The 27,727-nt window shown below is 44.9% G+C and overlaps 1 protein-coding gene, 1 long non-coding RNA gene and 1 pseudogene across 2 annotated transcripts in view; 1 reads left to right on the forward strand and 2 right to left on the reverse strand.

The window, feature by feature from the left end:
• NR4A3 (nuclear receptor subfamily 4 group A member 3) overlaps nucleotides 1-7,974 on the reverse strand; it is a 39,745-nt gene extending 31,771 nt beyond the window's left edge. Inside the window, exons 1-3 of the mRNA XM_027105377.1 lie at nucleotides 7,405-7,974; nucleotides 4,011-4,184; nucleotides 784-1,751 (exon numbers count right to left, since the gene is read on the reverse strand). Coding sequence (XP_026961178.1) covers nucleotides 784-1,749 — 966 coding nt within the window. The 5' untranslated portion in view covers nucleotides 1,750-1,751; nucleotides 4,011-4,184; nucleotides 7,405-7,974. The remainder of the gene's footprint in view (nucleotides 1-783; nucleotides 1,752-4,010; nucleotides 4,185-7,404) is intronic.
• A 2,460-nt stretch (nucleotides 7,975-10,434) lies between these two features.
• LOC113619895 (uncharacterized) overlaps nucleotides 10,435-27,727 on the forward strand; it is a 321,238-nt gene continuing 303,945 nt past the window's right edge. Inside the window, exon 1 of the long non-coding RNA XR_003432572.1 lies at nucleotides 10,435-10,510. This is a non-coding gene — a long non-coding RNA (uncharacterized LOC113619895). The remainder of the gene's footprint in view (nucleotides 10,511-27,727) is intronic.
• LOC113619894 (transmembrane emp24 domain-containing protein 2 pseudogene) lies at nucleotides 25,412-27,498 on the reverse strand (annotated as a pseudogene).

Below are 27,727 nucleotides of genomic sequence, written 5' to 3' on the forward strand. Positions count from 1 at the left end.
TAAAATTCTCCTTTGGGTCTCTGAGATAATGAAGAGTGTCCCCACTCTGTGTGGTACAGAAGATGAGACCCCAGCTACTATCTTCTACAGAGCAAGCTGCCCCAAACTGCATCCACCAGCTGCCCCTGTCTATTCTGCAGCTGCAGAGCTGTGAAGAGGGCATGCACGTTGAGGTCATGCAAACATAAGTTGGCATCCTGCCTCCATCTCACTCTCTGAGATGTGTGTGTCCAGGGGCAGTTAACCTCCCTGAGCCTCCATTTCCTCATCTATGAAACAAGGATAATTAAACATTCAAGACGCTGTTAGTAAAAATAGCTAGTGGGTGACCAAAATTCAATGTCAGTTCTGTTTGAGTCTAGAGTCCTAGCTCTTCCTAGGAGGATTAAATGAGATACAAATACCCAGGGCCTGGCACACAGACCCTATTCCCTCAGACATCCTGGATGGACAGAAGAGGAACACAGTGAGGTGTTTGCATTTTTGAGGTCACAGATCCCTTTGTGAATCTGCTGAAAGCTCTCTCCAGAAAAATAAGCAGGAGGTAACGCCAAGTCAGGAAGTTCACAGCCCCCTCAAGCCCGTCTGGGCCTCCTGTAATGGACGTCAAGTTAAAAAGCCCTGAGAAAGTGGGTGTGAGGGTGCTAGGAAAGGCTTCTGAAATGCACAGTATAACCAGTACACCTCTCAAACCGGGAAGGGCCCGCTTAGACGCTCACTCGAGCGGGTGTCTGGGGAGGCTGGCTGCTGAGGGGAGAGGGAGCCGGAGGGGCGAGTGCTCACCTTGAAGAAGCCCTTGCAGCCTTCGCAGGTGCGCACACCGTAGTGCTGGCAGGCGGCGTTGTCCCCGCACACAGCGCACGTGCCCTCGCCCGACGCCGAGCTCCTGTTGGGCGGCGACGGCAGGCTGGGGCTCTCGCCCAGCAGGTTGGATGCGGTGGGGGAGGCCGTGAGGCCGAGCGGCGGGAAGGCCAGCGCGGCCGCCCTCTTGGCCAGCGGCAGCCCATACGGGTGGCCCTCGAGCGCAGCTGCCTGGCTGCCCGCGGCGGCGGCGGCGGCGGCGGCGGCGGCTCCCAGCGGCAGGCTCAGCGCGGCGGCGGCCGTCGGGTCGTATCCGAGGTGGTGGCCGCCTGCGGGGCTGGGCGCGGGCGGGTGCGGCGGCGAGGGCTTGAAGGGGAAGAGCGGGAAGCGCGCGCCTGCCACCGTGGGCACCGCCTTCATCGGCTGGTCGAGCAACGGGCCGGGTGCGATGCAGCCCTGTGCCGAGGACAGCGTGTCCTCCCACATCGCCCCTGCCTGCTGGGGGAAGCCCGGCGTGGTGGGGGTGGACGGCGGGGACTGCTTAAAGTACATGGAGGTGCTGGGCAGCACCTCGTCCTCTGGGCCGGAGGGGGGTGGAATGGATGGCTGCTGCTGGTGGTGGTGGTGGTGGTGGTGGTCATGGTGGTGATGGTGGTAGCCGTGCGCGCGGCCCTCCTCCATCTTGATCAAAGGCCGGGGCCCCGACGGCTGCATCTGGTACAGGCAGGAGGGCTTGAGTTCGTAGTTGCTCGAGTAGCCCTCCATGAAGGTACTGAAGCTGGGCAGGGACGTGGTAGCCGTGGCCGTGATCTCGGTGCTGCCGAGGTCCATGGTCAGCTTGGAGTAATCAGGATTCATGATCTCTGTGGTGTATTCCGAGCCATATGTCTGTGCTGCATAACTGGAACCTGGCGGTGAAGGGCTATACTGGGCTTGCACACAGGGCATATCTGCAAGGGAGAGGAAAAAGGTCTCTCAGAAGCAAGTCGGCACTCTTGCTAGCTAATAGGTAGCAATGGACTTGTCGCTCTCCAATATGGGAAATAGAGAGGAAGTGACATTCTTTTCACCTTCTAGTATCATAGACTTAGAGTCCGTCCTTCCTTCCTCCCTCCCTCCCTTCCTTCCTTCTTTCCTTCCTTCCTCCCTTCCTTCCTTCCTTCTTCCCCTGGGAAGAAAGTTGAATCCCTGACAAACTGCCAAAGGGGCCACAGGTTGCCAAAACCCAGCCTCCTGAGGATTTCTGTGCTCACCTTCCCTCCCTTGCCCTGTCCTCCACTATATCTGTGAATTTTGATGTCTTCCCTCATAAGCCCAGTCGTGTTTTTAAAAGTGGTTTTTAGCCCTAGAGATTAAATGAAGTGACCTCGGCCACAAATTGGGAGGACAAGAAGAAATCCAGTGAATGCTGTGTTGGTTTCTTTTGGGTGAAAGAGACTACTCATCCCCCAAGTCACACGCTTTGATTTGTAAACCTATGAGTTAGTAAAAGAAAGAAAGAAAAAAAAAAGGTGTCCTACATGGGACTTACTGGCCCAGTGACATTCTAACATTTTATCAGTGCCAACTGAGGCTACCCACACACATTGTGGCTGCTTTCTCCCACCCTCTCCCTACTCCTCCAAGAAAGGCTAGCAGCCTGCTCAAACTGGACCCCTGTTGATGATTTCAGCCAGCTAGGTGGTGAGGTAGGAACGTAGGTCCAGGAAATGGACTCGGGGGAGTTTGCACCATCTGCAAAGAAAAAGATCAGCAGCTGCAACAGAACACCCACCAAACCTGCTCTCTGCCATGTATGCTATATATATATGTGTGTGTGTGTGTGTGTGTATTTTCCCCCCCATTCTAAGAAATAAAATATATCAGTGGCTGCTTTATAACAGTAGTTTACAGTTGTCATAATAGGTTAGTTATCTACATATTTTCTTATGACAGAAGAATTAGCACCCCTAGAAAAGAAAGCAGTTTCTTAATAGGTTTAGTTTCTCTCAGCCCCCAAAGCAATGATATCTGGAGTGCTTACTATTGTTCAGAGAGGTTGAACTGGATGAGAAAGCCCTAAGAAATATTGGATCTAGTGGATAATTTATCTAATTATTTCCCTTTCTTTATGGCTAAATATAAATAGTAAACTGGGCAGTTTCTGGTGGTTGGTTTTTCTGAGCCAAAGGAAAACCACGTGCTTAACGTGTCTTTGCAGTCTATGGTGTAAAAGGTGTGACTAATAGAAAAGTGAATACTTAACATCTCCTTTGACATCTTTCTCTTACCCACATTTCCAAATCTGATTGAGTCATACATGTATGGGATGAAATCTTGACTTGTAGAAAGGTGTTGAAGGCCTGGTGGAAGAAGCAGTGATGAGGAGAGGCCAGTTCAAGCCTTTATTTTCCGAGCGCCCTACAAACACTCATTAGTTTGAAGTTAAAAGAGCACTTATCCTGCTGTCCAGTTGTTGGGGTAAAATGAAAGGCTAGTCATTTAAAAGAAAGAACACTGCCTGATGTTTCATTTGTTCTCCTCCCTTGAATTTCTCCATGAGTCTTTTCTATCATTCTTCTTTGCCAATCCCTACCTATTGCTCTTCTTTTTGTCTTTCTGAGGTTTCCAGATAGAAGATGAGCTTGCTGGGACTGAGTTCTATTTATCTGCATCTCTTTGGCCAGGCACCTGGTATCCCTTTACCAAATGCATAAAGAGGTATTACAAGCCAAACCTGCAATCCTTTCTTTTGCCCAAATCAAATTTACTCCTTGGTTTTCAGCTCAAATGCTTTCTCTCTTTCCCTTTGAGCTTCAATAATCCAAATGTCTGCACCCAAATGATTTGCGTTTTATACAAACAAAAATGCTTTGCATTGTTCGAAATGATCCCATAACTTAAATGCATTAGCATTAAAAATAGAGCAAATATGAAGACATTAAAATGTATAAAAGATCCAAATCTGTTGGTGTATTTGCATTTTTCTCAGGAAAAATATCTTTGAGCAATACGATTAATTTAATTTGGCTGCTCCACTAGGTAGCAACAGGGTGTGGTATCCAGAGGAGATTCGTGCAAGGAAGCCACCTGTGCCGTGAAATTCGCGGCCAGCAGTCACTCGCTGTCCTGGCGCTGGGCAAGTCGACCAGCCTGCTTGCTGGGTATGTGGCTCCCCCACCCACATATCCCAGCCCGGGAGGAATAAGGGGTCGTGCCTTCAGACCTACCTGGAGGATATCTTGCGCGCTGAATGGTGGGGCTGGGGGTCTCTCCAGCGGAGGCTGAGAGTGGAGGAGGCGGGGACGTCCGGCGGGGCGAAGCGGCGGAGGTGCTGCCCGGCTCCGCTGAGGGTCCAGTCTCAGGGCTGGGGCTTGCCGGGCTGCGCTCTTCCGCAGTGGGCTCTGCGGGCACCAGGAGAGAAGACAAAGGTCACAGTGAGACCACGCTGGGTCACCGCGGCCTGGACTGGGCGTACGGCGGTGAGGGTTGAATAGATCTCTAGAAATGCATTAATTACAAAAGAATTAGAAGGGTAAGAAAGCAGTGCTTAAGGTGACCGGAGTCCCCGGGCAGCGAGCACAGCGCCTTGGGGGAGCCGAGGAAAGGCTGCCCGCGCTCACCGCGGTTTTGTGGTTCCCGAACAGAGGCTAAAAAAACGCGCAGCCAGTCGTCGCCCAGAAATTAATCTATCTGCCCCCACAATTGGTTCCAAGCTAACGATGTCATGAAAACCGAAGAATGGAGAACACTTGAGGAAGGAGTTCCGCCCGAATCGGAGTCTGTGAGTGTGCACGAGCGGAAAATATTTTCCAACTTCACCCGCCCCCACCCCTCAAATACAAATTTTACACGTTGCATAGGAAAGGCACAGGGTACGGAACGAATGCATGAATGCCCCGAGGAATTAAGAAAGTCTGCGCTTTTCATTCTAAATGCTAATGGAGCTTCGCCTCTATTAGCCGCGAGTTTCGGGGGCCAGGGGTCAAGCAAACAAAAGGACACAGTGGAAATAGGCCGGCGCTGGAAACGAGGCACAAGGCGGTTGGCGTTTGCCGCTGGTGGTGAGAGGGGAGGGAGGCCCCCTGCGCCCAGCGGGCGGTATCCCAGAGGGTGGGCGACTTCGAGGCTCGGGGCCATCCGGCGACCCGGAGGGGGGCACATTCCGGAGGGCGCCGAGAGCGGCTCTGGGGTGAGCGTCTCTGCGCAAAGCCTTAGCGAAACTTTGTAGCTAGAAGCTCATTTCGGCGGGCCTCGGGTAAGGATCCCACGGCCCCAAACTCCGGCCTATAGCGCCCCCTTTGCCCGCACCCACTCGCAGCTTAACGGATGGGAACGGGGACTCGAAAAATAAAAATCCCCAAACTACCAAAATTCCAAAAACCTCGGGGGTGCGCGGGCCGCGGGTGTCGGATAAGTTTCGTCTCCCGCCGCCCCTGGGCTTGCCTGAAAGGAAAGAGGGTATCGGAGCCCCCAGATCCGGGGAGCCCTCGACGGCCAGGAAATGGGGGATTCCCTTGCCATCCCCAACCCCAGCCCCAGCTGATACTACAGAAAGCCTGCGCTCGCCCTAGCGCAGTCAAGGGCGGATCTTCCCACGGCTGTAGCTTGCGCTTCCCGTCCCTTCCGCATCTTCAGTGGGAGTCTCTGGCAACCTCCCACCACCTCCTCCAGGTGCCCGCATTCCCGCCCTTCACCGCGGCCTTTCAAGCGGAGTCTTTCTCCAAGGATAGGCCTCTGACTGGGGTGGGCGAGGGTAGCGTCTTCCCAAGGAAGGGGCTCCCCTCGAGCGCCCGGCGTTCACGGGGAAGAGCCACACCGCACTTCCTACAGCCGCCGAGCCGAGCGCCCCTCGGCTCTCTCCGCCCCCCCTACCCCCCCGCCCCGAAACGACCGGTTACCTAGGCAAAGCCTCAGAGCCTGGAAACACGTTGCTCCGCTCCCGCTCGCGGCCGCCGCGGCCGGGAGCACGGAGCCTCGGGGTTGTAAATTAGGAAGAAATAACTACCTCTGTCAAAGCCCCTTTCTTTCTCGTGGGCAGACGAAAGGAACACCCCCGTGTTCCCCTCCCCGTGGTGAAGTGTGTGAAGGAAACCGTGAAACGCACCATTGTGACCGGGGCTCCTCCACGGAGTTTCCAACCCTGGGGAGCGGGGGCGGAGGTTGGGCGGGGGCAGGAGGAGTGGAGAAGAGACCGACAGAAAGGCAGATACAGAGATTCTCAGAAAGACAGAGGGAGAGGAGACAAACCGCGGGGGAGAATTTCTGCGAGCGCACGGTCCCAGGGAAGCGGGGGTGGGGGTGCGGGGGCAGGGAGCGGGTGTGGAGGCTGCTGTGGCCTAAGAGGTCTTTGATATTCACATTACGAGCGTCTTGCTCGGATAAGAGAACTCGAATAAACTCAAACTTCATTCATTGTGCTCAGCAGCCGCGTTAGGCAGCTGTTCCTTTCCCTAGCTCAGTTCTATAAAATATTTCTCCGTCGTGGGAAAAGAAGATTCAGGATTGGATTCGCGATGAAATGACTGAAGGGCGCCCTGTACCTCTCTCCTGGCACCCTAGGGCTCTGGGATAATAGCCCGAGATTTCTGATTACCCAACTCCTTGCAGCTCTTCCCTCTGGAGAATCCGTGGGCATAATAAATAAATGACAATCTCCAAGAACGTTCTTTGGAACGAAGGGACAAATGCTTTCTCCCTCACGACTGACCCAAGCTTCCAACAGGTTCGAGAGGTGCCTTTGGAAGTCAGCCTCCGCAGGCTGCGCCCGCTTGACCGCTCTCCTCTCACCACCGAGAACTTTCATTTCTATGAAGAGTAAAACACTACGAGCAACTTCTCCAAAAGCGCGAGTTCTGTCAGTTAAGAGTAAAACACGCCTCTCCCATACCGACTCAAGGCCCGGAGGAGAGGGACACCGTTCCCACGCGTGTCGGGGCACTGGGGTCGGCAATTACACCCGATTACCTCCGAAGGGAAAAGTGTAAACTGGCAAGTCGGCGACGCCAGGCAGACGTGCCTGGTGGAGCCCCAGGCTCATTTCAATACAATAAGCCACATTCCTACAATTACGCCCTCTTTCCTGAGATCCTCGGAGCGCCGCTGCAAACTCCGGCCGCTGCTGACCAGGCCCCTTCCCTCCCAAGCTTCCTCCCAGTCAACCGTCTCGGAGTCACCATTAGGCATATTAACTTGGACCCACCGGAGCCCCTATTTTCAATCCTAGTTAAAAGGCAGGAAAATTACTGCCGTTCATCACCGGAGCTGCAACTCCCTGCCGCTGCCGCCGCCTAGAGCATCATTACCATGACAACTAGAGCCGAAATACCCTGAATTACATCGCTGGAGCTGCTACTGCACAAATCCCGGTCCTCCTCTTTGTTAGAGGCTTTTCGCCTCTTTGGGTAGGGAGAGGAATCCCACAAGCTCCAGAGATCCCCGCAGGCCCGCTACGGGGGAAAAGTTTCAGATCAGAACCCACCGGCGACTCCGCGAGCAAAGCCTGAGCGAGGAGGCGAGGGGGGAAAACCCCACACTCAAAGTTGTCAATTTCAGAAGCTAAGCTTCCCAGCGCGCCAACTTTTTAGCAAGTCCCCCTATTAACTGAGCGAATCTCATACGTACTTGAGTGCTGTGGCGGTTCCGTCTTTAGAGCGAGTTTCTAGAAAGCTGCCCCGAAATCTGCACTGGGGGCGGCGGGGGGGGGTGGGAGTCACAGTTGCTGTCCCGGAAGGGCTGCGGTGTAGAAGTCCAGCGGCTCCCAGAGGCAGTGAGCTGCTGGCAGGGGATGCTGCGATCCCGATTCATGGGAGAGCGCCGCCGAGGGGTTCCGCGGGCGTCCTGGCTCGGGCCGCGACCAGGGGGTAGGATGCCGCTTCTGTTCCCACCTCCACAGCCACCGCCGGCGCTGTCAGCGTTGCAAAGTGAGACCGGGAGGGGCGTCCGCCTGCCGCGCAGCGCTGCACCCGCGAGGGCGCAGGGTGAGAGGGGTGTGAGCGCGCGGGAGAGAGTGGAGTGTGTGTGAGGAGCGTGTGTGCGCGCGTGTGTCTGTGTGTGCGAGTGAGGGAGCGGGTGTGAGCTTGTCTGTGTGTGGGGAGTGGAGGAGGAGCAGGAGCTGGAGGGGTGGGGGGCGGGAGGCAGGAGACTCCGCTCTCCCGGCTGCGCGTTCGCTCTCTCTCTCGGCACGTCATTTATGCCACAGGAGCCCTAGCGGCCTCTCCATAGAGTGCCTGGAATGCGAGACGTCAATGTGACGCCATGGGACGCTACGTCACCCTCCTCCTCCCTCCCCTGGCCCAGCCGGTTCCGCGTGTGCGAGGGAGGGGGTGTGTGTGCATGTGTGCGCGCGCGCGCGCGTTCCCCGGCCATTTGCAGGGTAGCGCAATGGAAACTATGCCGCGCGGCCAGTCCCGGCCCGGGGGCCTTTCGGACCCGCGCTGCCAACCCGTTTGCAACCGCGCTGCTTGCCCGGGCCCTATTCTGTAAGAGGGTGCAGCGGCCCGCCCGCGGGTCAGGCGGGACCGCCCAGCTGTCAGACTCGGGTGGAGTAGAGTTGGAGGAGTGCTACTGGCGCGCCTCCGAGGCTGCCCCGAGGCAGGGAGCCAGGGCGAGGGGGTAAGAGAGAGGACAGCTCTTCCGAAAGGGAAGGCTCAGCCAGCCAGCTTCTCCGAGTGACCTGGCAGCGGGTGCAGGAGTCAGGCACCAGTCCGAAGACTCCCCGAGGTGCTGCTCTTTCCCCAAGCAACAGTTCTAAAGCTGTTTACGTCTCTCTGGCTCCCTGCGCCTAGGCTAATCTCTCTCCTCCTCCCATCATTTGCTGGGTGCGTGTTTTGCACAGGGATACCGATGGCTCTGGGAAGATAAGGTTTTATTTCTTTACACTTAAATGTGGGTTTCCTAACTGGACTTTATAACACAACTAAGTGCACATCCGTCATCCGCGCGCGCTGCAGCAGAAGCTACTTATTGTGTGTAAAACAAACACACGTGTTGAACAGCTGAGCGGGTCTGACTTGCAAATCACCCCTCTCCCATCAGAAATGTAACTCTCAGCTCGCACTTTCACTTTTTGATGGTTGTAGACGGGCCTACCCTCCCACCTCCCAAATTAAACATTTCGAAATCAGTCAACAGGATTTATTAGTCAGTCCCTCGCTACGGGATTTGCTCTGGTCTCCTGGGACACATTTGTTATGAAATGGTGAGCTGAAAGCCTGGGCGATTCTGTTAGGGAGAGCAATTTCTTCCTGGAAGTGATGAATTTAAGTGTGAATTTCTTGCTGAAAACAAAACCAAAATTTTATCAGAATTAAAGTCTCCTAGTTCCAAAGGTTGCAGCTGGGTGAAAACAACCTCTTTTAAAAATGATTTTTTTGAGAAGGAGAAAGTATTTGAGTGAAACAATGCAGACAGACATGGTCCCCATGTGGTCCGCTTGAATCAGACGTGACATTTATGTCTTTGACCTGTTACAATCTTTGCGTGTGTGTGTGGGGCGGAGCACACAACTCAGAATTAAAGGTTCGAGCTACCACAAGAAACTTGGAAACAAAACTAGAATTATACATATGCTATGGGTATATTTCTTCGCCTCCACTTCCGCTTCAGACAGGGTGGTGTGGAGAGGACCTGGAAGGGTACTACGAAAGTTGACCTAGCGGACAGGAACAGTGCCTCTGCACTGCCACGAGTTCCAATCCAGTCTCACAAAGAAGGAGGGCGCTGCTACATTGCATCCATTCAAAGGCGGGCGGGTGGGGGTAGCAGGACCTGGAGCCGCGCGGCACTGACGCACGCGAGGCGCGTGATTGACGCAGGCAATGTTACTAAATTCGGCGGTTGGCCGGGCCCCGCCGCCGCCGCGCGCGGCAGATAGCGGAGTAGGTTCCCCTCGATCACCCCCGCCCCTTCTCCATTCAGAGCAGCTCTCGGCCGGGCCGGGCCGGGCGGGGCGGGGCGGGGCGGGGCGGGGTGCGCGCGGGGCGGGGCGGGGTGCGCGCGGGGCGGGGCGGGGTGCGCGCGGCCGCGCCGGGATCCGGCCGCACCAAATATAGTCGGGCCTGGCTATTTTTAGCCGGGCCTAGGGCGCCAGCTCGCCGCGTGAGGGGGCGCCCAGACCCCGCGGGGAGTGCGGAGGGGGCGGGGGCGGAGTCGCCATCTTGGACTCGGCTCGACCCAGTCTGGTGACCGGCGACGCTGGGCCGGGCTCGGCGCAGGGGGTCGGGGTGAGTGGGTGTGAGCTGTGGGATAGAGTGGGACGCGCGGGCTGTGACTTGAGCGGACGGCGAGTCAGGGCGCGGCGCCTGCCCTCAGTGGTGGCGCGGGGGAGGGCCCGGGACGCGCGGCCCACGGGGCGTGCGCGGGTGTGGGACGGCGATCCCCGCCAGCCGGCAGGCCCGGCCGTCCAGCCACCCCGCGGCCCGGCCAGCCCCGAGTCGTGTGGGGGCGGAGCCGCCCGCGGCCACCACTTCCTGAGAGCCGGGGATACCCCTCCCGGACGTCACGGAGGAGCCGAGGCGGCGGTGGCGGCCCGGGGCTCATCTTGCACTTGCATCACGGGTGCAGCAGCAGTTGCTCTGCTCCTTTGTGGCTTTTTCCCCTGTTGAGTAACTGCTTTGTTAAATGAAAATACCATGACGGGCCAGTGTGATCACCAGCTCCAGACCTCAAAGAAAGTGAAGCTGTCAGGCAAGAAGAGGGAGACTCCCCTAGCCGGCTGCGATGGTATCTGGTGGGTGGATGTGTAGAGAAGCACTTGACAGTTTCCACGTATTACTTCTTGCCTAACTTATCACCCCCAAGAAGGTTTAAAAATACTTTTATTTCCATGCTGTAAAAATTTCTTATGTCCTGCACCCCACCCATTCCCCCTTTAATTTGAAATCGCGTGCAGAACTGGAATCACTGAAAAGAACAGTTATTAGGTACAGTTTTTAGGAAACAGAACACCTTTCAGTGAATTTGTTGAGTAAACTACATTTTTAAATGTTAGTATGTAAAAGATCCTTGCCCACTGAAGGTACTTATAAAGCTTCTAGCTAAGTTTGTTTATATGAATTGGGTTTCCTCAGTGACCGTTTCAAACCGGTTTCCTTATTTATGTTACATTAAAAAAAAAATTCCATCCCTGTCTGAATATCTCCAGGTAAAGCATTTCTCCCTTTGACTCTTTGAGTGAATGTGACTTTCTGGACGTTTATGTTGATTATATGCTTCCCTCGCCTCTTTTTCCCCTCCTCTGCCTTTTACGTCCTTTTCTTCCTGAGTATCGGGTCACCAATCTTTGTTCCTTGACTACTGTGAGGCTGAGGGCTGTTGTCTGATTGCACTGAGCCAATCAGCTGGCTTAGTACTCCTCTGGGTAGGAAGCCGGACTGACTGTTGGAGAGGTTCCAGTGGTCACTGATAAGTGGCAACATTTTTGCACTCAAATGGAAAGTCATGGAAGCAGAGACAAGGCTCTCTTACAAACTGGGACACCATCCTCTGCTTAAACCTAGGGCTGTAGTCATATGCAGTTCTTTAGGTGACCTCAAACCAAGTGAATCGTTCTCTTTTTCAAATTAATATCTATTGTTCTATACTGTTTCAAAAGTCTGATTTACTAAAAGTCAGGCATAATTTTCTGTAAGGCTTATGTAATATGACCATTTCAGTAATATAAAATACCTTTTTGATGACAAATGAAACAATACTTTATAATTAAATCTCTTCTTTTGGGAAATCAAATAGAATAAGACTATCTTAATCTGTGAAATGTGGAAAACTTAACCTGGTTTGGTCCTTTTTCTAGAAGAGGGACATTCATGTGTGGCCTAGTTTACACCCAAAGCAAAGAAAGCAGTTAGTTTCTGCTTTCATGATACTTATGGCAGCCAATCTGTTAAAAATTCTTTCTATGAAGTAACTATTACAGATTCACTTGATAATTATCTTTTGTTTTGGTTTTGTAGGTGTAGTCTGTCTGCAAGAAAGAAAGTGCTCTTTCTCTTGGAAAATAAAATATAAATTTGGGGGAAATTTATTGTGTGTGATATAAAGCAGTTACTTTAACAAAATGGGATTTAGAATTGCTTTAAAGACTCTTCGGATTAATCACTGACATAAATCTTGTTGATTTTGCTAATATGTAAAGAATGATGATGAGTCTTGCTGATACAAAAATTGGGTGAGGAAAGGTGAAATGAAAATTCCAAGCCAGAAGTTGTTACCTAAGGTGAAGATAGGAAAGAAAATTAAAAGACTTGTGTGTAAGTCCATGTTTTCCTGAATCACTATAGAAGTTCTATACTACATTTAAGATATGTATATAAAATTTGGTAGCTTGGGCTGACATTGACTTATACACTTAAATTACTGGGCTTAGGAACATGGGACAATGGTAGTAGTTTTCTGTCTGACCTACCTGCATACTATCCCTTCCTTATCAATTCTATCATTGCCAGATTATTCTTCCTAAAATACGGCTTTTGTTATATCACTCCTGGGCTCAAAAGTCTTCAGCAGCTGGATATGTCTCCAAAATAAAACCCCAAAGCCTCCACATCCTGGCCTCTTTATTTCCACAGAATTTTCCTATCCTAGTCAAACTGTTATCCTCACTTTTCTTCAGACATCCTTTTACCCTTCCACATTTGTTCATAGTTTTCCTTTTTATGGCATTCCCTTCTCTGCTTATTGAAATCTTACCCTTCCTCTAAAACTAGTTCAAGAAATGAACTCAGATTGTGCTTTAGTCTTTCATAAAGTCCTTATTTTACTGCCTTCTTTTTGTGCTCTTGTGTCCACAGCTTATTGCCCTGTTGAACTATAAGCTTCAAAAGCATGTCTCACGTATCTTTGAAATTTCTGTGGCACCTAAGTTTAACAGAGATAGTAAATATCCATAAAATATTTCCCATCTAAATTTGAATATGAAGGAGAACAGGCATAATATAAGTTAACCAGTTATATGGATTAGGATATTTTTGACATGAGTGGTTTGTTTTCTTTACCTCAACTTTTAACACTCCTGATTGAGTATAGTGCCCACCACAAGCCCAGCCAGCCACATGGTGATACAAGGAAATTGCAGCTTGGCTTGTACCTATTATAGCCGTGTAGGAAGATTTGCTATGATTTTTTTTTTTTCCCTGACAGACTTTTGGTTTGACTTTTCTACAGTCTTTCCCCCTCTATGTGTACTTTCACTTATGCTGCTTCCTCTCAATGAAGAATGGGATGCTGTAGGCTAGGAAATGTTAATATCAACTTCTTTTGGGAAAATTTCTTAAGGTTTAAAAAATTGAGAACCATGGCACCTATGTATAACCAGTTCAACACATAAATTCTTGAGTTTCTTATCCTTTCTAAGATATGTTTAAATAGATTTGTATAACACTACGTATATGCAGAAGTAAACTAGGCAAAGAGATTTTGGAATTATGATTTCTTAGAAGTTTTAGAAAAAGGCTCATGTGAATTAGAATATTAATATTTAACAAGGAAAAAGTAAATAATAGATCAGGAAAGACCTTCTGTGTTACAGAAAATTTTAGAAAAGAGTAAAAACCAGAGAAGGAAAGATTACTTAATAGTATAAGTGCTAATATTATTTTTTAATCTCATTAAATAATATTTTTCTATCCATTAATGAATAACAGGACAGGCTTGCAATCTGGTTAAAAAGATAGTTTATTTCTTAGTCCTGTTTCCCCCAGTCGTTGGTAAACTCTGGAAGGCCACAGTGATTTGGGAGAGAAAAGTTATTACGCATGTGTGATAAATTCAGGATATTATTTATGCCTATGAAATAAGATCTGCATTTTAGCTAGGGTTGATGGAGCAAGTAAATATCTCTCCACATATAACTACATAGCCCTTTCCTATCACCCAACTCTGGAAAAAAAAAAAATTGCCTCACATGTACAAGATCAGTTCCTTCAGCATATTCTCCAGGAGTGGGATGCTGTATTTTACAGAAAGCACTAGATTGCTTCTCAGAGGCCTGGGGCTGGTTTTGCTGCCATGAAGCTGCCCAACCTTGGGTAAGTTAATTAATCTTTTGCGGGGGGCCTAAATATCATCTGTAAAAGGATAATGTTGGGCTGACTGTATGATCTTTAAGGATCCTTTCAGGTTCTAAAGTTGAATGCTTTTTAAGGCTGGTTAAATGTAAATCATGAGTCAGCTCTGGCCTGGTCTCCTGTCACTACTTGATTACTGTAGTCAGGAGGTTCAGTAGCTCTTTTGTATACTATACAAATATTTGTATAGTATACAGATTTGTAATTTGTAGTAATATTATATTAAACTTCTTTGGCCTACTTGATAAATAACTGTAGCCACTGAGTGGGATCTTGGTGGCCTGAGAGTGTTAATGTATTGCCAGCATCACAGCCTTGTCTTGTCCAGAAAGTGGAAACAAGCAGAAACCTGGATAGTCCAAAAGTCATTTTATATTTAGCTTTGGAATTTGTTTTTGTTCATTCATTTGAATGTGGATGAGTCACAAATTGACTTCATACAAATTAATAAACTTTCATTGGAATGGATACTGTTGTTTGCTCCTCCTGCTCTTTTCTGATTCTCACTGCATGCTAAGCATGAATCATTTCTTCTTAAATGTAGCAGCTGAGGCAGAACTGTCCTTTTTGCTTTTTCCTAGAAAAGGACTGGTGATGGTGGGCTTGTAAGTCTTTACATCCTTTTAGAGTATAAACAGATAGAGAAAGTGAAATATTGAGAAGGCAGGTCAAAAGGAAAGTACCAAGTAGGTATTAAGTTGGAAATATGTTAGCAAATCAAACAGGAAGAATACAATAAATTCTGTTTGCAAACTTGCTGGTTTGCTGTTGGATACATTTTTATGGATAAATGAGAGCTGACTTTATAGGCATTGGGAAATACCCGAATCTTAACACATTGCAGATTTATGTATTATCTGAGTTAGGTTTGGGTAGTAAAAACATGGTTTGTCCATTAATTTAGGGCTACTTTTTAAATGCCTCTTCTACGTATTTAGGTATCTGTTTTCTTACTTAGATCATGTAATTAGTAACTGATTCTAATTTTTTGCCATAATACGTTTTTCATTATTTGTTACTCATGTTTATAGTTCACTACTGGAAAAATTCTTCCCTGATATCTGTTCTGAATTAGTTCTCTTTTCCGGTTATGTTTTCCTGTTTTATCAATTGTAGTGATGAGAATAGAAAGCCATATTTTAAAGATTTATATTGATACTTTTTAAGTTTAGTAAAATTATTAAATTTTACTCATTATTTCTAATTTCTGAAAATGATTGTCTTATTTTAAATTCATGCTAAGTCATTAGTTTCACTTTTTAAAAACAACAGGATAACCTGTATACAATTTGAAGTCCATTTACCATAGTTTCATGGCACTTTATAGTTGCCAGTTAACTTTTTAGCGACTTTTTATATTTAAATTTTTTGTGTGTGAGAAGCTTCTATTTATCTCAAAATCCTTTAAAATGCCTTTTTGTTTAAATTATCTTGGACATATTTATTTGGGAGGATGAATTTACTGAGCCCATGGAGCAGTTCTTGGCACAGAATAGGTGCTCTGTAAACATTTGATGAATGAATGAAAGCAGTTTTCAAGAAGCTTTATTCAAAATATTTTATTTTCTTTATCATAACCAGCCTTGTGGCCTTATTAACTTTTCTGAGAGAGTTTCACTCAGGGGTTCAGCATGAGAGAGCAGCAGAGAAGACCTGCTGTACATCACTGTGCTGCTGCTTCTGAACCGCCTGTCTCTCCATTGCGACTAGACTACAGACACATCTAGTTGTCCATATTGAGGGCAGTACCCCTGAGTCACAGCACTCTGTGATATCTGTGTTTGAACTAAAGAATTCAAGTATCCTAAGGAATTATATCACCTTTTGATCTTAAACCTCCTCAAGAGTTAATCTCTGGCTTATCTCTTTATTTCGATGTGGCACTTTTGCTCTGATACTTTCACAAGATGGTGTCCTTCCCTCTTTTCTTTACTGTCTCTACCCTGGGTCTGTACAACCTGTTCATTGGTAAGTTCTTCACTTCTAGTCATCAGATTTCCTATTGTAACCCTCACTTTGCTTTACAGTTCAAGGCCTCTTGTCACTTGTCTACAATCTATCACCCATAGACTGAGGGACATAAATGTAGAATATTATCTAGGAACTCAAATTATATTTTCTAAACATTTAATATATTAAATCTTAAGATTTAACTTTTGAAAAGGTAATGCGTTCACATGATTCAAACAACAAAATGTTCAGAAACAAAAAAGTTTCCCTTCCACTCCTGTCCACCATCTACTCAGTTCCTATCCTCCTAGAGTTTTAAAATGCATACCCAAGCCAATACAAATATAAATTCTGTTTTCCTTTCCTTTTTTATACAAATGGAAGCTTCTGCTTCCATTCTGCCTTTTTCACTCAACAGTGTATCTTGGTGTTCTTTCCATAACAGTGGAAAAATATATGAGGTATATTTCATTTTAACAGTATGTCTTGGAGATCTCTTCCACATCATTGTGTGGCTATAGCATCATTTATTTAATCAGTACCATATTGATAGACATTTGGGAAATTTTCAATCTCTTGCTGTTAGAAACAATGCTGCAGTAAATACTTTTGTTACATAGATTATTTCACACTTGTACAAATATATTTGTAGGGTAAATTCCTAAAAGTGGAATTGTGGTCAAAGAGTGTATCTCATAGTGATTTTACAGGTCCTACCCTTCATAGAGGCTGCATAATTTATACCCCCATCAGAAATGTATAAGAGTGCCTGACTACCCGTGTTCTTGCCAACAAAATGCGTTATTGAACTTTTGGATTTTTTCCAATCCAGTGGGTGAAAATTGTTATCTTAGTGTGGTTTTAATTTTTATTTCTTTTTAACAGTGAGTTTGAATATATTTTCATATGTTTAAAAGCCATTTGTATTTCCTCTTCTGTGAAGTATCTCTTATATTCTTTTCTTCTTTTGGGGGGGCGGTCATTTGAAAATCAACTTGTAGCTGATGTTTATAATATGGAGGTTTGCCCTCTGTAAAATGAGTTGCATCATCCCCCCCGACCCCAGTTTGTCATTTGTCTTTGCTTATAGTGTTTTGCCATGTAGATTTTCCCTAAAATGTAGTTGAATTTGTCAGTCTTCTCTTTTATGACTTCTGGGTTTTGTGTCATAGTTAGAAAAGCCTGCCCCACTACAAGGTTATAAAAGAATTCTCTCATATTCTACTACTACTTTTTTTTTTTTACTACTACTTTTATGGCTTCTATTTTACACTTAAGTTTTTTGATGCATTTTTCTTAGTGTATGGTGTGAGACATAGGTCCAAATTTAATTATTTTCCAAATGGCTACTCAGTTGCCCCAACACCATTTGTGAATAGTCCCTCTACATTGTTTTGCTTTTTAGTAGAAACAAATTGATTCATCTACCTTGTTTTTTCACACCTTCTTTGCTGTGACTGAATATAAATGCATTTCTCTGTTTTCCTTCCTATAGAATGCCTTCTTTAATGGCACAGATGTCTTTGCCTTCTACCCTGCTACCTCTCTGCTTACCTCAGCAACACCAGCAGCCTGACAGCCAGTTAATATTTGAATGAATACAGGCTGCTCAGAAAGCTCTCCAGGATTTTCCATGGAGCAATAATGGGCTAAAAAGAAATCTTAACTGTAATCAGGTTCCTTCGAAGACTGTTCAAGCCAGAGATGTCTTCTAACTCTCTCTGGCCATGCTAACCAGCTATTCTAGAAGCTGAAACCCACTACCTGGGTCTTTTACTCCTGCGGCAATCCAGTTCAGATTGCTTCTTTCCGTGCAAATTCACATCATCTGCTACCTCTGCTTGTCTGACAATATGGGATATTACCCTCTATAATTTGGGGTGGGGAACCATAATATGCCCAAGAAGTGGTTTGGATTCCCCATCATGCAGTGGCCAGCTCCAGAACCTCATTTACTGGGAAAGTGATTGTGGATGAATGATTTGGGGAACATACATCCTCAATTTGAACTCCAAACAGATTAAGTTTTTCATCTAGGGAACCTGGAGAAAACCCAGCATTGTTCTACCTAGGGGAGAGTGTCCAAGCAGGCAGCTGAAACTGAATTTACTTGATATCCTTACTAGCACTTTCTAAGCTACTTGGGTTAGTTTTATAGCTCCTTGATAAACACTTCCTTCTACTTTGAAACATTGCCCCAGGTGATGTTTCTCTTTCAGACTTGCCTGTTGCTTATTATTGAACCTTTTGTTTTTGGGAGGGGTGCTATTTCTTATCTCTGCATTTAGACTTTCCTCTGATGCTGGTAGTATACTCCGTCCAATACCAATTTGACTTAAAGTTATTTTGGCCAAAATCAATTTTGTCCAAATACAATTTAGTTGAAAGTAAACTGGTCAACTGGACAATTTGGTTAAAACAATTATTTGGTGTGAATATCCTAAGTTATTAATTTTTGAGTAGTGATACTTTTAGTATATTATGGGGTGTTTAAACACTTTTGGTCCATTTTCTAGAGATTTTTCTAATTTTTCTTCTTTTATATTTCAAATTAATTTTCAACTACAAGAGTACTTTGTTGCTTGTGATACCAAAAGGTTAAGACAACCTAGCTGCCCAACAATAGCATACTTGGACAAACTCGATCTTAACTACAAGGCAATAAGAGGTTAATTGGAATAACCAAAACATTGAGGGATGAGATAAAAACATGTTTCCATTATTGTTTTTTTTCCCCTCATTAAAAAGGCAGTGTATGTGCAGTACAGGACAGTCAGAAAAATGTAGACGAGTAGAAGGACAAAAGGAAAAAAAGCCATAAATTAATTTACCCAAGAATAACCACTGTTGTCCTTTTCTGTCTTTTCAAATGCATTTTATACACATAAACTCTGCATACTGTTTGTAATCTGCCATTATTTAAGCATTCTCCAATTATTGATTAATCACCTTTGTCCAGGTTTAGGCTTTGGTTCCTTTCTCCCTTTTGACCTGCAACTGTGGGCCAGTCCACTTTAATTGGGAATAGATTGCCATTCTCTTTTTCCTTCTGTCCCTGAAGCCTGCTGAGATCCACAACTAGCCTGGGCCCCAAAGACACCCCCCCTGCTTTATTTAAGTGAGACAGTTTGTAAATTAAGCCATTCTGCCAACCCTTTCTATATATTTACAAAAGGGTCCCTGTGGAACGCTCTGATTATCTATAGAATAATTTTTGGAGTTCATACTTGATGTATATTATGTGTATAAATATATAAATTAGTTGGGAATAATAAAGAGAGGGTAGGAATTAGATTGGCTCCTGACTAAAATAAAAATAAGGCAGAGAGATCCATTGTCATTGGAGGGAAATTATTTAAATAGATTTCCTCTACATCAGAGTTGGCAGATATGTGCTATGTGTTGTGCGCAAACCTGAGTACATGGTAGACATCACTAATCAGTCATGGCACTATTACTTATTGGATCCAAACTCATCTTTGGATCTTTCTTGAAATGGGATTCTAAGTAGCTGTACCTATTGGAGTTGCTGTGACAAACCTATTTACCGTTCTTGCTCTAAAATATTGCATTAAAGTTTTTTTTTTTTTAAATAGTGGATTGGCCAAGAAAATTGTAATAAAATGTTTTATAACTGATAAAAAAGTTTATGATGGCAAATATGGAATGTCAGCAAAGAGTAATTATCTAAATTTTGGGCAAAGCACATGCCTCATCGTTAAAATCTTGGAAGCAACATAATAAATTATAGGTTTGTTATGGAGTGAAAACAATGTCACAATAATACTCAACATTATAACTTGCCCATGGTATGGTCATAGTGATTGACTACCCAGCATTAATTCTACCCTAGATGATGAGTCTAAGCAGTCACGGTTAATCCCATTTCCTCTGCTAATGAAGGGTTAGGAATGGCCTGTAACCTATTTTGGCCAATGAGATGTGAAGGGAAGCCTGGTGGAGGGCCGGGGTGCTTCTGGGAAAGGTTTTCTTGACCCTAAAAAGAGATAAAAGAAAGAGATGGTGCCTCTTCTTCCTCTGATGCTGTTATGTCTGAATATGATAGCTAGAAAAGCTCAAGACATCTTAGGGTAATGAGAGAAACTAGCTTTGGAGGAAGCTGATCTAGAAGATGGCAGAACAGAGAGAGGAAACCTGAGCTCTTGATGACCTTACTGAACTTCTGATTGTATTGTACTTGGTCTGCCTTACCTCTGAACTTCCAGGTCTGTGAGATAACACAGTTCCTTATTGTGTAAGCCAGCATTATCTGGGATTTTGTCACTTGCAGCGAAAAGCATTCTGAGTGGTATACTCACTTTGTCCCAAGCAGATTCATGTCAAACGGTTTTGATTTTATTATGATAGATTTCCTTTTATTGGGGCTCTTCCCTCCCCTTATGGCTTCAGAAAGTGGGTGCAGATTTTAACTGGCCAATTCTTGTCTCAGTCTTCTCTAAGGGCTTCTGCCCTTAGAGGTTCTTCACAGAAGAACCAGGGTTCTTCACAGAAAGCAGCAAGGAATCAGCCAGCCGCCATCATCTCTTCTGGAGCCTTTTTTAAAAAAAACATTTATTTATTTATTTGGCTGTACCAGGTCCTAGTTGCAGCACATGGGATCTTCGTTGCTACATGCAGGATCTTTAGTTGCAGCATGCGGGCTCTTAGCTGCGGCATGTGGGTTCTAATTACCTGACCAGGGATCGAACCTGGGCCCCCTGCACTGGGAGCATGGAGTCTTAACCACTGGACCACCAGAGAAGTCCCTCTTCTGGAGCCTTTTGGATCATTTGACTATCTGGTGGTGTGACTGCTTCTTTTTGTCATTCATTTGTTCTTTTCCTGATTCTGATTCCTCGATGCATCTTGGTCCCTGTTCTTGCATACTTAGCATCTTATGCCTGGTCTCAAAATTGTTTAATAGATTTATTTTCATCTCTTCCTTCTCCCCTGAGCCTCTCTTTTCCTTTATCTCTCTCATCTACTCCTGTCTCACTTTGTGAATTTATGGCCAGTGGGGGCTAGTCTAAGACGTGTATAATCTTTGCCAGAAATAATAGTGAGTTAAGTAGTCACACAGCTGTTTGCTCTAGACTGGTATGGCAAAAGTAAGAGTAGGTCAGTCCTCAGTCCATTTTCTCATCTAGTGCCTATAGAACAGGTAGCACCAGAAATGTCTAGGGGTCAGGGCACTTGAGTCTTCATTATGGCTTCACTATTTGCTACCTGAAATCTTGGGCAAGTCACTTAAAGACATAGAGTTTCTTCTTTGGAATTTGTTACTAATTGTTCAATTCTTTTCTGTAGTTTTGTTGTGATTCAAATGAAATAATGTGAACATGGAAAATGAAAAAAAGCCTTTTTCCTGAAAAAGAATAAGCGAGGTTGGTTGCATTTTCTGATTTTTTTCAGATGAACTAATGTCAAAGTCTCTAGAATCAGCTCTGTGTATCTTGTTTGTTAGTAAAAAGGCAATGAAATAGGACATGGGACATAATTGTACAGGTAATCAGGGATTGAAGTTGATATTTTAGTGGTGGCTTACAGCCTGAAATAAAAAGAAAGGGCCACACAGTATGAAGGGGAAATAAAGGTCAGGATGTTGATCTTGAGGCTAATTTCTAGTTGAACCAGAAATTCTGGTAAGCCAAATTAGGCGAAAGAGAAACCAATAGAAGAAACACCCCCCTCTAGTGGCGAGGAGCCAGGTTCTACACTTGGTTGCTAAGATGGGTGACTGGGGAATGGACAGCTTCTTAGGATGTTTTTTGTTTCTTAAGAAGTATTCTGAGGATCCAGAGTTAAAATTCTTAATGAAGATCGTTAGTTCCAGTTTTCATGATCAGGAGGATTAGCACATTTCACAGAATTAGTAGTATTTTGGCAGTCTCACGTGGGATCCGATTGTCTGAAAGATGTAGAGGCTAACGGTTGTTGGAAGAGGTTCGCAGTTTACTTTTATGTAGGTCATTTAGAGACCAGAGAGTTAGGAAACCATTGTTAGTAAATTTCTTATTGATCTGAAGTGATAATAGTAGGTACCTTTATAAACCCATTTGTAGGCAGGTAAAGCCTATATTTAAAGTTATGGATAATGCCATAGAGTAGTATTCATCTGTATTTCTACAAAATAATGGTTGTGGATTTCCTAAGTGTAACTTTTTTTTTTTTTTTTTGCGGTATGCAGGCCTGTCACCGTTGTGGCCTCTCCCGTTGCGGAGCACAGGCTCAGCGGCAATGGTTCACGGGCCCAGCCACTCCGCGGCATGTGGGATCTTCCCAGACCGGGGCACGGACCCGTGTCCCCTGCATCAGCAGGCGGACTCTCAACCACTGTGCCACCAGGGAAGTCCCCTAAGTGTAACTTTTGATTTGAAATTTTTAGTGATGATCCTGAGAACCAAGTGTTTAATTTACATCTTGGAAGTGATTTAATTTCTACTTATGGAAACGTAGTGAAGCATGTTAAAATAACTTACTGCCCACAATTCAGTGGCTTGGTAGGGACACCTAAAGGACATCTCATCTTAAGGATGTGTGTTATTGATAATAATAATTGCAAGTGATTATTACATTTACAAATCTCAAAAGCCCATTCAAGGTTTTACTGTTTTGAACTTCTGTTTGGGAAAAATTCTTTTAAGTTACTCTGAAGAGACAAAATTTCAAAGAATAAAATGTTTATGGTACTCTGTGTTAGATCTAAGGAAAATTTGAATATCTTTCAATTCTGATATAGAAAAGAATGATTATGGCACAAGAAAATAAAGACTGCATCATCAGAGTACTATTTATTTTTAATGTCAAACTCTTGCACTGAAGGAAAGAAATGTTTTTTTTTTGGTTGCGTTGGGTCTTTGTTGCTGCATGCAGGCTTTCTCTAGTTGCGGCGAGTGGGGGCTACTCTTCGTGGTGGTGCATGGGTTTCTCATTGCGGTGACTTCTCTTGTGGCGGAGCATGGGCCCTAGAGCACGTGGGTTTCAGTAGTTGTGGCGTGTGGGCTCAGTAGTTGTGGCGCACGGGCTCTAGGGCACATGGGCTTCATTAGTTGTGGCTCACAGGCTCAGTAGTTGTGGATTGCAGGCTCTAGAGCGCAGGCTTAGTAGTTGTGGTGCATAGGCTTAGTTGCTCTGTGGCATGTGGGATCTTCCTGGACCAGGGCTCGAACCCGTGTCCCATGCATTGCCAGGTGGATTCTCAACCACTGCGTCACCAGGAAAGTCCCCTGAAGGAAAGAAATTTGAAGCTTGCAGTAGAACTAGCCTCTCAATAGTTTGGAATATGTTTGATGATGTTTCTTGTGAAGTAAAAATGGAAAAATTCTCTAGAAAATATAAACTCGTACATGGATAAAGTGAGATTATAGAGTTATAAAACTTTTGTGCATAACTTGTGGAATGATATCCTTAGTTTATGGTTATATTTCATAAATATACTTGATTTCAGGAAAGGTGAAACTAGGTCTGGCAGTAGATCAGGATCCACCTATTGGGGAAAACCAGAAAATAGGAGGAAGAGGTTATTAATGATTCATTCTTAGCCAAGAAAAATTCAGTAAGGAATAATTAAGGTCAGCTAGAGAAAGAATTATGATTGTGTTAAGTGAGTTCACAGATATTATTGAAGGCAGATCAGTTAGAACTGATTTGTTAATGTATATGGGGGCAATAAACCAATTAGATGGTCTCTTTTCTAAATAAGTGTGACAGTAGTAGAAGATATATGGAGGGAAGTGAAATGGATAAGGTTAGTGGTAATTAGACCTTCATTAAATCCTAACACTAAAGAGGTACTATGTATATTAGTGATAGTTTAATTCTATAAATAAAATTTAATATTAAAGATTGATATAGGGCTTCCCTGGTGGCGCAGTGGTTGAGAGTCCGCCTGCCGATGCAGGGGACATGGGTTCGTGCCCCCGTCCAGGAGGATCCCACATGCCGCTGAGCGGCTGGGCCCGTGAGTCATGGCCACTGAGCCTGCGCGTCCGGAGCCTGTGCTCCGCAACGGGAGAGGCCACAACAGTGAGAGACCCGCGTACCAAAAAAAAAAGAAAAGAAAAAAGAAAATTGATATAATGTTGGCATTGCTAAAATTAGACAAGTGCTGATTTATGTAAAGGGTTGCAGCAAGTGGGCTTGAATAAAGAGCCTGGGCTCCAAATCTCATTAAATTCCAGATAAAGTATAAGAATAATAATTCATATTTGTAAAGGATTTTACAGTATTCTGAATGTTTTCACCTATATGATCTCATCTGATTCTTATCAGAACCCTGGGGGATAGCAGCACAGGTTTGATTGTCCCATTTTTTTTTTTTTTTTTTTGCGGTACGTGGACTTCTCACTCTTGTGGCCTCTCCCGCTGAGGAGCACAGGCTCCGGACATGCAGGCTCAGTGGCCATGGCTCACGGGCCCAGCCGCTCCACGGCATGTGGGATCTTCCCAGGCCGGGGCACGAACCCGTGTCCCCTGCATCGGCAGGCGGACTCTCAACCACTGCGCCACCAGGGAAGCCCTTGATTATCCCATTTTTACAAATAAGGTCATGGAGGCTCAGAGAGGCTAACCAACTTACTAAAGAACAAATAGGGACTGAATGACAGGAGTGGGACTTCAACCCATGATTCCTTACCAAAATGCCTTTGTTCACTGTATTAGCTTCCTATGGTTGCTGTAACAAATTGCCACAAATTGGGTGGCATAAACAACAGATATTCTCTCATGGCTCTGGAGGCCAGAAGTCTAAAATCAAGGTGTTGTCAGGGCTTCACTCCCTCTGGAGGCTCTAGGGGAGAATTCATTCTTTGCCTCTTTCACCTTCTGATGGCTGTTGGCACTCCTTGGTTTATGGTCACCTCACTCCAGTCTCTGCCTTTGTGGTCACATAGCCTCCTCCTTCTCTATTCTGTGTCTTTTCCTCTTATGTCTGTCTCAAATCTCTCTTTGCCTTTCTCTTATAAGGACTCTTATAAGGACTGATTCTTATAAGGACTGACTTTAATACTCCACTTGTTATTGGATTTAGGACCCACCTAGTAAGCCAGGATGATTTCCTCATCTCAAGATCTTTAATTACACCTGCAAAGACTCTTTATTCAAATAAGGTAACATTCACAGTTTCCAGGCATTAGGACATGTACCTATCTTTTCAGGGACCACCAATTCAACCCACTATATTCATTGTATGCCATTTAATTTAATATCTTCCTTTTGGATTGAAGAAATAATCTTCTGTCTGAAGGTGGGCAAATGGGCTAGGGAATTTTTAGCTAGTATACAAAGAGGAACATTTAAAATATTTCTGGTTGGTGTTAAGTGCTTAGTAACTAGAATTGAACTGATTAACACGAGTTCCACCAAATCGTTATGCTAGCTTTGCATTTGCAGAACTATAAAAAAAGGGACTAAATTAAGTTAAAGTAGCATATGACTATTCATGATTAACAATATTAAAAGTTAGCTTTTTTTGTTTCTTGTGTAATTGGACTAAAAGGTGTGTGTGTATGTTTTGGTAATGGCTTAAACCAGTAGGATAGGTTTCTTACCTTACGTGGGCATTCTCATTTGGGTCATATAAGTCAAGATCCATATATGTAAACTCTTTTTTTTTAGAGAATTGTTTATTTACTGAACCTGGGGCAGATTAGATACACAACCAATTGTAAATTTACATCTTTTAACTCAATTTTGAAGTGTTTTCACACGCGCACACAAACTGGAATGCAACAGTTGTCCTAAGGTAAAACACAGTCATCTGAAACTGTTGCAAGTATTTTCACCCAAGGTTGAAAAATTGTTTATCCTGAACATGAAAACCTGTAACAAATTTAAATTAATGATATAAAACTCATTACTTGTAGTTTTCCCCTTGCAAAGATCCAAAAAAAAAAAAGCGCAAGTAACTAATATACATCGGTCACAACATAATTCTGGATCATCCCCACACCAAAACTAGATGCTCTTTTAATTTTAAACCCATCATCAGAGAAAGTCATTTCGTTTTATACAAAACAAAATTCAAAAGAAAAGAAAGACCCAAGTAAAACAAGAAAGAAAGAAAAACAAAAAATAGAAAGACCCAAGAAAAACAAAAACAAAAACCCTAGTACTGACAGTGATGTTCAGTACCCTAATTAAACAGTGACCAAAATGCCACTGATCAAAAATGAAATAGTGGCTGTATATCACTGCAAAGAAATCCAAGAGGCTTTAGCCCTTTGGCATCAGAAATCCAGATTTTTTCCTAGTACTGAATGCATACCTCCTACGTGCCAAGAGTGGAGAAGTGGATGTGCCAGCACAGAAAGAAAAAGAGCTACCGTTCGCTGAAACACCTAGAGAATTGGTTTTAATAGAGACTTCTTACACGGTTAGGCAGAAACCAAAAAATGGTTATTAGCTGCTTGTGTCAACAATTTTAACTGGAGGTGACTGAGTTCTAAGGTTCAGAGTAAAACTTTAGCGGGAGGAAAGGTTGTTGGTTAAAGACTTATCTTTAATGCAAAAACAAGGTAGACAAAGTATGAAAATACCACCTGGTAGCATCCTCTAAGTCACAGGGCTCTGCCATTTTCGGCTGGACAGAAAATGTCAAGATTCAGATTGTTGTTTCTCATAAAGATTCAACAAAATGAATCTTTAATGACTTGAACTGCAGGATTAGGGATCCCAAGAATGCAGTCATTTTAGTAAAGTGCTATCAGTAAAGTACTATCCTGAACAAACTGTATTTTATTATGAAAGCAAAAGGAAAGAAGATATAATAAGGACTATACACCTATATTCAAATTACAGCGTCTGAGTTCTGGAAAGACCTGTATAATGGAGGAAGAATTCAAATACGAAATTATGCCAATCAAATTTTCACTATAATTTTCCTGAAAAAGTGTTTTTCCCCAATATCTATTAATCACAAAGAAACATAAGCTGTGAATGTACAGTTCAGAAAATAAAAACATAGAAACTAATGACATTATTATGCCCAAGATATTTGGTAAACAGTGAATTATGAGTTTGGGACCATCAGGAAAAGGCTTTTTAAACAACCCTCCGGACTACAAAAAATCTCTTCAGGTAGTAGATCCGTCCCAATGTCATGGCAACTAGAACAAGAGCTTCAAAGAAGGACCAAAGGACCACTCTGCTGTTTGTGCTGTCATTGACTGCTCTGTGTATTCTCTCCCTAACTTCCATGTATAGGAATGCTTTACAGCTGTCATTGCCACTGTGAGCTCATTAATCATTTCTACTAGCTTGTTCTGGTGAGCTTCTGTTTCCATGTCTTGTCCTTTTGGGGCCTCCCCAATATCAACGGTGAACATCGCCATCTTTGGAGTCATGTTGGACATTCTATTGCTAAAACAAAACTTATATGTTCCATCCATGGGAGCAGCAAATGTGTATTTCCAACTGGACTCCCAGTCTCCTTTATAAATTCATTTATTATTAGGCCCTGTAATCTCCATGTCGATGTCCAGGAAGCTGCCCTCAGCCACCTCGAAGATGAGGCCCATCTTGGTGCCCAAGGTGACCTGCTCAAAGAAGCACTCCTCGGCATGTGCGACGATGCTGACAAAGTAGCCCGAGGCTGTGGCCACGAGGGCGGCCAGGAGCTCAGCGAGTGCCACCATGATGGGACTGGGGCTGAAGCCAGGACCGGGACTGCATCTCCAGAGCTGCCGTTGCTGCTGCCACTGCTGCCTTCTCCACAATATTGTGGGGTTTTTTTTTCCACATTTTTTTTAATTAAAAAAATTTTATACAGCAGGTTCTTATTAGTTATCTATTTTATACATATTAGTGTATATATGTGAATCCCAATCTCCCAATTCATCCCCCCCGCCCACACTTTCCCCCCTTGGTGTCCATACGTTTGTTCTCTACATCTGTGTCTCTATTTCTGCCCTGCACACTGGTTCATCTGTACCATT

The sequence above is a fragment of the Aethalodelphis obliquidens genome, unplaced genomic scaffold (assembly GCF_003676395.1).
Source record: "Aethalodelphis obliquidens isolate GAN/ISIS:26980383/991018 unplaced genomic scaffold, ASM367639v1 scaffold7, whole genome shotgun sequence".
Taxonomy (NCBI): domain Eukaryota; kingdom Metazoa; phylum Chordata; class Mammalia; order Artiodactyla; family Delphinidae; genus Aethalodelphis; species Aethalodelphis obliquidens.